Source organism: Budorcas taxicolor, chromosome 1 (genome assembly GCF_023091745.1).
Source record: "Budorcas taxicolor isolate Tak-1 chromosome 1, Takin1.1, whole genome shotgun sequence".
Taxonomy (NCBI): Eukaryota; Metazoa; Chordata; class Mammalia; order Artiodactyla; family Bovidae; genus Budorcas; species Budorcas taxicolor.
Genome location: NC_068910.1, coordinates 46,951,760 through 46,963,418, shown reverse-complemented (window position 1 = coordinate 46,963,418; position 11,659 = coordinate 46,951,760). Strand labels below are relative to the sequence as shown.

General features: G+C 45.5%; 1 protein-coding gene across 1 annotated transcript; it reads right to left on the bottom strand.

Moving 5' to 3' along the window:
- Nucleotides 1-1,258: 1,258 nt before the first annotated feature.
- Nucleotides 1,259-2,442, bottom strand: LOC128051555 (dnaJ homolog subfamily A member 1-like). Its single transcript, XM_052644186.1, has 2 exons — nt 2,143-2,442; nt 1,259-1,573 (listed from the first exon to the last, which is right to left on the bottom strand). Exons 1-2 carry the CDS (start codon nt 2,440-2,442, stop codon nt 1,259-1,261), a joined length of 615 nt encoding a protein of 204 aa, XP_052500146.1.
- Nucleotides 2,443-11,659: the final 9,217 nt, after the last annotated feature.

Sequence of the window (11,659 nt, the reverse complement as noted above, 5' to 3'; positions counted from 1 at the left end):
AGTGGCTTGGTTCTTCTTTGCTCTTTGCATTTCAATAGAAATTCTAGAAAGAACTTATTGATTTTCTTGGAAAGAAAAGCCATTCATGTTTTGTTTGGTATATGAACTCAAGAAGAATTTATGGCTTTTATGATCCTGAGTCTTCTAATCTGTGAACATGGTATGCCTGTCTTATGCATATGTGTATATTGCATATGCCTATATACATTAAAACATATATGCCTCTCGTGTAAATTATCTATTCTGTACATTACAGAATGGAAGGAAGAGCTATAGAATGAGATTTCAGAGAGGACAGGCACTGGGACACTCCAGGGGCCTGGGGAGCAGGAAGTAATATCTTAGTTTTTACATGACTCTGTTCAGAAGTTGAATTCCAAGGAGCAATATCTCATTTATGCCAAGTGTCTGTCTATCTCTTGACCAGGAGCAGGTAGGGCATACTGGCTTCTCAAAAGCAAGTTCAGAAGTTTTTATCAAAAGATTTGGGAATAGATGCTGGGAAGACAAAAATAACTGATGTCTACTACAGATACACAAAGGGAAATACAGCAGGAGGGACATGGGAGCATGGAAGCGGACGAGAAAGAAAGGAAAGAGGAAAGAAGTGGAACAGGAGAGGTGGGTGGTTTGGACCAGTGTGAGCCATTTGAAATGGCAGAATATGTCAAAAATCAAGAAAAATAACTGAAGCTTTTCCCCTGCCCAAGGACAGTCTATGACTTTTGTGAGTCTCCATGGACTCCTTCCCCCAGTAAAAAATATTAAAAATTATATTTTGTGACAGTGCTGGTATAAAGACAAATATAATACAAGCTGGATTTTTATTATATCTTGTGTGTGTGTGTGTGTGTGTGTGTGTGTGTGTGTGTGACTGCCAGTTAAACACAGTTTTAATTTCATAGCTTAACAATTAAGGGTCATACACTGAAGTCGATACATATACCTGGCATTTCAGTCTAAGCTATTCCATGTACATAGCTGAAATCAATCACAAAGTATGGCCTAACAAATGCTAGGGGAAATTTTTTAAAGTCGTTTTTACAAGTATTAAACTTATCTTGCACACTGAAGTCATCATACATACAGGGCAAAGTCAGAGCTTTTATATTCAAGTTTATTCTTCATTTAACTTTTAAACACTACTATAGTTGAATATTAAAACAAAAGCAAGTAGTGAGCATATTATGATTATAGTCCTTCACTCAGTCACTACTGCAAATAAAACACCAGCAGTGAGTGTTATTCACAGGCCCTACTAAGAGGTCTGACACTGACCACCACCCCGAGGCTGATGTTCATCATCCCCATATGCGTCTCCATTGTAATGGCGCTGTCTTTCTTGATTTGGATCAAAGTCCACTAATTCTACCTGGTCCATTTCATCAGTCTCTTCTACTTCCTTCCTCTCAGGCAGAAGTTTTTCCAGCAAAGAGAGTTTATCAGGAGAGAGAAAGCCATTCTCAGGAAAGTTTACCTTAAATTCAATGATTAGGTGACCCTTTTCATATGGCCTACGGTAAATTGGCATGCCTTCATTTAGCACACACTTGATATCTCCATGCTTGACAATCTGACCTGGATGAGAAGTGATGACTATGGTTCGGTTGTCAAGAGTAAATATTGGCTTCTGGAAGCCACACAATGCCTCAACCAGCTGTATGTCCATACGCATGAAAAGGTCTTCTCCTCGTCAAGTAAAAACAGTATGGTCCTTCTGATCTAAAACAATGATAGTATCTCCTGGCTCCAGTCCTGGTTCTTGGTCTCCTTCACCATGGAATGTTATCTTCTGGCCATCTTTCATGCCTTTGTCAATATGAACTTTTAGAATTTTCTTTTCTCGAACTATCTTCCTTCCGTTGCAGCTTTTACATCGATCTTTAGGACTGATCCGCTCCCCATGGCCCTGGCACTCCATGCAGACAGACTGAATTTGCTGAACCATTCCAGGTCCTGTCTGATGAATTCTTATTTGCATTCCAGGACCTCGGCGACTGGGACAGCATTCTACTGCTCCCCTCTTACCACCTCGGCCTTCACATTTGTCACAAATCACATTCTTTTGCAGAGCTAGTTTTCTTGCTGCACCATTATATAAATCTTCTAAAGTTACTGTAAGTTGATGCACAACATTTTCACCTCTCCTCTCTGCATCCTGCCTTCTCCTCCAAAAAACATACCAAAGATGTCCATGGGGGAGCCAGAACCGCCACCTGCTCCGCCTTCTTTAATTGCCTGTTCTCCTTTGTCATATAATTCCCTTTTCTTTGCATCAGAGAGCACTTTGTAAGCTTGAGAAATCTGTTTAAACTTCTCGCCTTCATTTGGATTCTTATCAGGGTGGTACTTCAAGGCCAGTTTCCTGTAAGCCTTTTTCAGTTCTTGGGTGGCATTGGGTTTGACCCCCAAAACATCATAGTAAGTGGTTTCTTTCACCATTTTCTACAGCCGGTGTGCCAGCGGATTCCGGTGTTGGGGAGCGGGAAGGAGCACATTGCTGTGCGCAGCTCGGGCAGCTGCCGCTCTTCCGCCTTTCACCAAGCGTTCTGGAAAGTTCCTATTATATCTTTTTAATGATTATGTTCATCCCTTTTTCTAATCTTAAAACATTTCATAGGCCCCAGACAGTGGCGTAATATATGAGTCAGCTTGGCCTCTGCCCTTTTCTCCTCCTCTTCCTCGCCACTCTTCCCCAAGATGAAGCTTGCATTGCGCTTACCATTTCTGTGCAGGTCAATCCAAGCACCTGGGGCACTTTGTCCCAGGATTCTCCCTGACTGCAAGAAGAAAGGCTAAAATTGCTGGGGTTTTGACATCCTTATGCAGCAGCTCTTAACCAATAAGCTGATGGCTCAGACGGTAAAGAATCTGCCTGCAATGCAGGAGACCTGGGTTTGATCCCTGGGTCGGGAAGATCCCCTAGAGAAGGGAATGGTTACCCACTCCAGTATTCTTGCATGGAGAATCCCCAGTGGACAGAGGAGCCTGGTGGGTTAGCGTCCAGGGGATCACATAGAGTTGGACACGACAGAGCGACTGATACTTTCACTTACTTAACCAGTAAATAATGGGAGGTGATATGTAAATACCCCAGCTCTTTACCCATCAGGCTGGAAACTCAGAGGCACTGACGACCTAAGCAAGATTAAGCTCTGGTCTCCCACAGTGGCTGCCTGTTTGAATATGGGCCTTTTATTGGTTGCCTGTCTTTCCTATTTTAATTCTCTACTGTCTTACCAGAGCTTCCTGGCATGTGCTCCTAAATAAAACATTCACACTCAAATTTTTGTCTCAGGGTCTGCTGTTGAGAGAACCCAAATTGAGACACTGCTCTTCAGGGTACCTTATATTTGGGGACAAAACTCAGTAACCTGCCAGCCTTGCCACAAAATGGAAAGGGATGGTGCTCTCACCCCACAGAGAGGGGAAGAACAAAGACCCACCAATTGTTTTCTTCAGCGCTACCCACTTGAGGGGGGAGGCCTTGAATATTTTCCTGGTTGGCTGTAGTGAGGATATTATTCCAGATGTTTTCTTGGTCATCAGATTGTCTTAGCCCAGGCATTTTCTCTTGTTTCAATTTCATATAAAACCTTCAGCATTGGCCAGAGAATGATGGAGCATTTAATTCAATCAAAGCCTGGTGAAATCTTTCTTCCTAGTGCTTGGCTGACTGAATCACTTAGTTTATATAAACCAGCAACAGCAGGGCAAAGTACTTTGATGGTATGAAGGGTTATGGAAAGGCTAATTCATATTAACCATGTGAGTTATGTTTTCATTTACTTTAATGTGGTGGATTTGGCCACAGGGGCAGGAGGCCTCATGACTGCCCCTCAGAAAGAAATTTTAAAGGAATGTGTGTTTTTGGAAAATCACTTTTCTGTAACACATCCAGAGTTCTTTTAAAGATGCTTTAGCTTGCAAAACTTCCACTGTAGAGCCATTATTTACATTATGAGCCAAGGCAGAGAATTTGGGAAACTTTGAAAGAGAGGAATCCAGAAGAATTCGTACACATTTTCCTAGCATATCCACTAGTGGAACCAATGTGCTTGATTCTTTATTTAAAATAACTCTTACGATTTCCTCCACATTTGGCACGTCTACCGTCTTCCTCTCCAGTGTCCCTAAGGAGTCAGGTCACACACGTGATGATTTACAGCATGAGCGTTAAACTCAGAAAGACCCAGGTTTGAATCCTGAGTCTATATCACTTTTATGTGACCTTGGACTAGTCTCTATACCCTAGAGACTATGGGGTGGGAAATAATTATACCCACCCCATAGGCTGATGAGCTTGTGTGCGTGCTAAGTTGCTTCAGTCATGTCTGACTCGGTGACCCTATGGACCGTAGCCCGCCAGGCTCCTCTGTCCATGGGATTCTTCAGGCAATAATACTGGAGTGGGTTGCTGTGCCCTCCTCCAGGGGAACTTCCTGACCCAGGAATCGAACCTGCATCTCTAATATCTCCTGCATTGGTAGGCAGGTTCATTACTGCCACTGCCACCTGGGAAGCCCATGAAAGTGCTTCAGTTCAGTTCAGTTCAGTCGCTCACTCGTGTCCGACTCTTTGCGACCCCATGAATCGCAGCACGCCAGGACTCCCTGTCCATCACCATCTCCCGGAGTTCACCCAGACTCACGTCTATAGAGTCAGTGATGCCATCCAGCCATCTCATCCTCGGTCGTCCCCTTCTCCTCCTGCCCCCAATCCCTCCCAGCATCAGAGTCTTTTCCAATGAGTCAACTCTTCACATGAGGTGGCCAAAGTACTGGAGCTTCAGCTTTAGCATCATTCCTTCCAAAGAGATCCCAGGGTTGATCTCCTTCAGAATGGACTGGTTGGATCTCCTTGCAGTCCAAGGGACTCTCAAGAGTCTTCTCCAACACCACAGTTCAAAAGCATCAATTCTTTGGCGCTCAGCCTTCTCCACAGTCCAACTCTCACATCCATACATGACCACTGGAAAAACCATAGCCTTGACTAGAGGGACCTTAGTCGGCAAAGTAATGTCTCTGCTTTTGAATATACTGTCTAGGTTGGTCATAACTTTTCTTCCAAGGAGTAAGTGTCTTTTAATTTCATGGCTGCAGTCACCATCTGCAGTGATTCTGGAGCCCAAAAAAATAAAGTCTGACACTGTTTCCACTGTTTCCCCATCTATTTCCCATGAAGTAATGGGACCAGATGCCATGATCTTCGTTTTCTGAATGGTGAACTTTAAGCCAACATTTTCGCTCTCCTCTTTCACTTTCATCAAGAGGCTTTTTAGCTCCTCTTCACTTTCTGCCATAAGGGTGGTGTCATCGGCATATCTGAGGTTATTGATATTTCTCCCGGCAATCTTGATTCCAGCTTGTGTTTCTTCCAGTCCAGCATTTCTCATGATGTACTCTGCATAGAAGTTAAATAAGCAGGGTGACAATATACAGCCTTGACATACTCCTTTTCGTATTTGGAACCAGTCTGTTGTTCCACGTCCAGTTGTTGCTTCTTGACCTGCATACAGATTTCTCAAGAGGCAGGTCAGGTGGTCTGGTATTCCCATCTCTTTCAGAATTTTCCACAGTTTATTGTGATCCACACAGTCAAAGGCTTTGGCATAGTCAATAAAGCAGAAAGAGATGTTTTTCTGGAACTCTCTTGCTTTTTCCATGATCCAGCGAATGTTGGCAATTTGATCTCTGGTTCCTCTGCCTTTTCGAAAACCAGCTTGAACATCAGGGAGTTCACGGTTCACATATTGCTGAAGTCTGGCTTGGAGAATTTTGAGCATTACTTTACTAGCGTGTGAGATGAGTGCAATTGTGCGGTAGTTTGAGCATTCTTTGGCATTGCCTTTCTTTGGGATTGGAATGAAAACTGACCTTTTCCAGTCCTGTGGCCACTGCTGAGTTTTCCAAACTTGCTGGCCTATTGAGTGCAGCACTTTCACAGCATCATCTTTCAGGATTTGAAACAGCTCAACTGGAATTCCATCACCTCCACTAGCTTTGTTCATAGTGATGCTTTCTAAGGCCCACTTGACTTCACATTCCAAGATGTCTGGCTCTAGATTAGTGATCACATCATCATGATTATCTGGGTCATGAAGATCTTTTTTGTACAGTTCTTCCATGTATTCTTGCCACCTCTTCTTAATATCTTCTGCTTCTGTTAGGTCCATACCATTTCTGTCCTTTATCAAGCCCATCTTTGCATGAAATGTTTCCTTGGTATCTCTAATTTTCTTGAAGAGATCTCTAGTCTTTCCCATTCTGTTGTTTTCCTCTATTTCTTTGCATTGATCACTGAAAAAGGCTTTCTTCTCTCTTCATGCTATTCTTTGGAACTCTGCATTCAGATGCTTATATCTTTCCTTTTCTCCTTTGCTTTTTGCTTCTCTTCTTTTCACAGCTATTTGTAAGGCCTCCCCAGACAGCCATTTTGCTTTTTTGTATTTCTTTTCCATGCGGATGGTCTTGATCCCTGTCTCCTGTACAATGTCACAAACCTCATTCTATAGTTCATCAGGCACTCTATCTATCAGATCTAGACCCTTAAATCTATTTCTCACTTCCACTATATAATCATAAGGGATTTGATTTAGGTCATACCTGAATGGTCTAGTGGTTTTCCCTACTTTCTTCAGTTCAAGTCTGAATTTGGCAATAAGGAGTTCATGATCTGAGCCACAATCAGCTCCCGGTCTTGTTTTTGTTGACTGTATAGAGCTTCTCCATCTTTGGCTGCAAAGAATATAATCAATCTGATTTTGGTGTTGACCATCTGGTGATGTCCATGTGTAGAGTCTTCTCTTGTGTTGTTGGAAGAGGGTGTTTGCTACAACCAGTGCATTTTCTTGGCAGAACTCTATTAGTCTTTGCCCTGCTTCATTCCGCATTCCAAGGCCAAATTTGCCTGTTACTCCAGGTGTTTCTTGACTTCCTACTTTTGCATTCCAGTCCCCTATAATGAAAAGGACATCTTTTTTGGGTGTTGGTTCTAAAAGGTCTTGTAAGTCTTCATAAAACTGTTCAACTTCAGTTTCTTCAGCGTTACTGGTTGGAGCATAGACTTGGATAACTGTGATATTGAATGGTTTGCCTTGGAGATGAACAGAGATCATTCTGTCATTTTTGAGAATGTGGTCCACTGGAGAAGGGAATGGCAAGCCACTTCAGTATTCTTGCCTTGAGAACCCCATGAACAGTATGAAAAGGCAAAATGATAGGATACCAAAAGAGGAACTCCCCAGGTCATTAGGTGCCCAATATGCTACTGGAGATCAGTGGAGAACTAACTCCAGAGAAAATGAAGGGATGGAGCCAAAGCAAAAACAATACCCAGTTGTGGATGTGACTGGTGATAGAAACAAGATCCGATGCTGTAAAGAGCAATATTGCATAGGAACCTGGAATGTCAGGTCCATGAATCAAGACAAATTGGAAGTGGTCAAACAAGAGATGGCAAGGGTGAACGTCGACATTCTAGGAATCAGCGAACTAAAATGGACTGGAATGGGTGAATTTAACTCAGATGACCATTATGTCTACTACTGTGGGCAGCAATCCCTCAGAGGAAATGGAGTAGCCATCATGGTCAACAAAAGAGTCCAAAATGCAGTACTTGGATGAAAGTGCTTAGCAGGTATTAAATACTTTATGTACTAAATATGATTATCTTTTGTTTCTTGTTTTTATCCAATGTTTCCTTAGATCATTTACAATGTTCTCAGTGAGTACAAAGCTGCTTCCACTCAAGGCAAGGGTACTCCTCTGTAGACGACCAACTGGTATAAGGTCTGAAGGTGTAAGATCTTGCCCACATGTAAACTCCTCCCAGAAGCCTGATTCATTACCCACCCATCAGACACTCTTTGGGATGGTATGACTAGGGTGGGACTTGATCAGGGCAGAAGCTATGGTCTCTGAAAGGCCAGTGAAGGGATGAAAACTGATATCCCAGGTGGGATTTGACGTTTGGCCTCAACTTTCTCACGTTACTGAAAGCAAGGTAATTAGGTGAGAGATTAAGTAGAGACCTGAAATACTGAGAGGCAGGGAAAGTAAACTTCGCTTGTGGACAGGGACCCCCAAGTACACAAAATAGGGCACGTGAGGCAAAGGCAAGCATAGCCTGTGTTCAGAGCCGCCCAGCAGTAGGATGATTGTTCAGGTGACTGTGAACTTCGGCATCCTGAAGAGTCAACCCAGCTGACCCGGAAGCTGAAAGAAATCATCGTAAAAATAGCGACACGTGCTACTGGTCCTTTGTTGTGTGGTTTGCAGAGCATGTTCCTCTCCCTTGCTTCCGTACCTGGTAGAGCGCTCGCTGGAAGCTGTTGTCGTGGTCACAAATATCCACACTTGTTTCCTAGGCAGAGATGCCAAGGTAGCACTGGCAGCTGGGAGCAAGAAAACCTGGGAGGAGGTCTCCACCCCAGCCGTCCTGTTCATTAGCTAAGTGACAAGCGCCAGCCACATAGCCAACTGATTTCCCTGTGAAGCAGGCATGTAATAATGTCTATCACAGAGCTGTTGGAAGAATCAGTTGAGATAGGGTATGTGAGATGCTTCATAAACTTCAGAGGGCTGTGTAAATAATCTGTTATTTCATTGATGGTGCTTAATCCAGGGCCTTGCATGCAACAATGTCTTAATATTGAAGTCTCTCCAGAGACAATGAAACACGATAGTGTGGAATTTCAAAGCCAGATCCCTCATATAAAAATTACAAAGAAGGGAATTCCCTGGTGCTCCAGTGGTTAGGATTCTGTGCTTTCACTGCTGAAGGCTCAGGTTCAATTCCAGGTTGGGGAACTAAGATCCCAAATGCCACTTGGTGTGGTCAAAAAAAAATTATTAAGAGATTTGTCAAGAACTGGTTTCTTGATAACTCCCGAGTCCTCTTTCACCCCCATTCAACTATATTTTGTATAGAAAATACAGAAAATAGCAGAGAGTAAGGAGAGAGAATTTTGAAGGGGTGTGTGTGTTTGTTTATTTTTGGAGAAAGCTGTTGCCGTGACATGAGATGTCTCACTCCACTTGAGGCAGAAGTGGTAGGAAGTCCTACCTTCGCCTCAGATTTAGTGAGGGGGGTTTCCATGGGGCCGCTCAGAAAGCTGTGCCGTGCGTGGCCTATGTTGGGAAATGTGGAAGGAAAGATCAGCATCTTACCACAGAGCTGGCAGAGACAAAGTGGTCCAGGGAGGCAAGACTGAGGAGACAGAGTCGGGTAGAGGAGGACCCTGCAGGAGGGGAAGAGTGGGGTGTGCTTGGGTTCCTGTCAGGAGAAGCCCCCGGAGCTAGGATGGAGGGCTGTGTCTCTCAGGGCTGTGGAAAGAGCCTCAGCTGACTTTCGGAAGAGAAAAACATCTGTTTGGAGGAAGGCAACTCCCAGTGAAGGGGCTAGCAGGGAACCTCCAAGGAGCCCACAAGAGCTCTCTGAGAAAAATGATCAGCTTCAAGCATCTGCCAGAGCAGAGAAGACAGATCTGGTCCTGTTGGCAAGCAAGCAGGATTTCCTCTGCCCCTACTCCCCTCCTCTCCCACTGCTGACTGTTAAACCGAGAGCATGAAGCCATGCACGACCCCCTTCTGAGTGGGAGCCCAGAGCACACAGGATGATGCGGCCCTGGCCCTAAGGGATCTCTTCCATTAGCAAGTACTAGCAGAGTCCTGGGATCCGACTGCCATTCACGGAGGTCTTCCCTAGGCTGCACCTCTCAGAGTGACCTGAATAAGCATCAGCTGACGGCTCACCTCTACCTTCTCCAGGTGGTAAACGGAGGTCCAGGAGATGACTAGTGCCACTGGGAGCAGGAGGACCCCATGGGCACAGGAAAGTCTCAGCCCAGCAACGTGGCCACGGGTCCCAGGGCAAAGAGAATTCATTGGCAAGGTACAGCCGCCGTAGAAGAGCCCAGGGATGGCTGAAATGTTCTCCTTCGATCATGGGAACTGTAGTGTGAATCTCAGCTCACAACATGAGCTGCTGGGCATAAACTGTTTGGCATTTTGTGGACTGGTGGTTAAAATCCTGGCCAGATTGTTTTGGGATGCAGCCATATCTGCTCTGGGTAGATGACACTCCTGAAAGGCCGGAAAGAGCAAGTCTTTTAAGAACGTAAAAGAATTAGGAAAACAAGGTGTGAGTGACTCAGGGGGCCTCCTGCAGTGTCCTCTCACCTTTAACCACGGCTTCCCATGTGGGTTCACTGATAAGAGTCAGCTCAAGGGAGATGGTGAGCCTTAAATAATGCCATTTTGGCCCCTAGTCCCAGTTACATCCCAGCAGCTTCCAAAGCGAAAGAAAGGCTGATGGCTGGTGGCAGTGTTCCTCCCATTCCACCGTCATCCTGGAAATATGATCTTGGAGGCAAACAGTCTCATTACTACTGGGAAGACCCGCCTAGCTACCATGTACCCCATGCATGCATTTGCGTGTCTAACATCAGCCTTTCCCCGTTAGTACGCTCCACGAGGGCAAGGGCTGTGCCCATTAAGTTTCTCACGTTCCTGAGTATACGAACCTGTCTCAACCTGATTCAGCGTTTGTTGAATCAATGTGCGTACATGTGTGCTAAGTCACTTCAGTTGTGTCCAACTCTTTGTGATCAGCTGCTGGATTTAAAGCAGATAGGTGAATGAAGAATCTCGCAGAGAGCTTAAGTCCTGGATTCCTAAAAGGTCTGGCTTGTATCGCCACTTGTCTTGAGTTACCTTCCTGGGAAGCAGAGCGTGAAATAGTGATCAAGGGCATGTGGCTGGTTGAGAGGATTCTGCCAGGGGAAGGGAGAGAGGGAGCCGGACAGAGCGAGTGGGTGGGCTGCTGCAGGGTGCTGTACCTGGATCCCTGGGTAAGCCCTAGAACAGGAGCTGCACGACAGACCTGTCTCACCTGGAGATAAGGGACCAGCTTTTTGTACCCCATGCCAGCAGGTAATGGGCTTGCCCACTGCCCCCGTGGGGAGGTGTAACTCCTGAGGGAATCCTTTGGCCAGAGGAAACAGCTGCGATTCTTTAACAGCCAACACTGACAGCCACTGGGAGGTGGGTGCACTAGCCAGTCTCCATCCTACCGCCCCACTCTCACTCACCCCCTTCAGTGGGCATGCCTGAGCAGGTGGGTCCCAAGGTTTGAATTCTCAGAATACGAGAAAACTATGCTTTGGTCTGCTAGCCTAAGCCGCATTCACAGCCGGAGGGGTATCTGGTGCTTTCCCAGTGATCACAAAAGGGATGCTTTGTTTTCCATTTGGCTGCCAGTCCTTTTGAACACAGAGGACTCTGTCCAAGCCCCTGAGGGGAGATGCGGGGAGCTGGAGAATTACCAAAACCTTATCCTCCTTCCCGGCCAGACACGGCCCATGTGGAAAGCAAGAGGCGTGTAATGCAGAGAAGGGTCAAAGTGACTTACAGGCTCAGCTGAGAGATGCCAGAAGCAAACGGGCGTCAGCTCCCAGCGTCTGTGCTGAAACCCTCCTCTGGCTTGGAACAGCACTCAGATCAAAATTCAAACTCCATGTGGCCAACCCTGCCTTGTCTGCTCCCTGCCCGCTTCTCCCGTCTCATCTCCTCCAGTTTATCCACAATCACGCCCCAGCAGCCCAGCATCTCGTCTGTTCCACAAAGGGGCAAATCTCATCACTGCCTCGGGGTCTCAG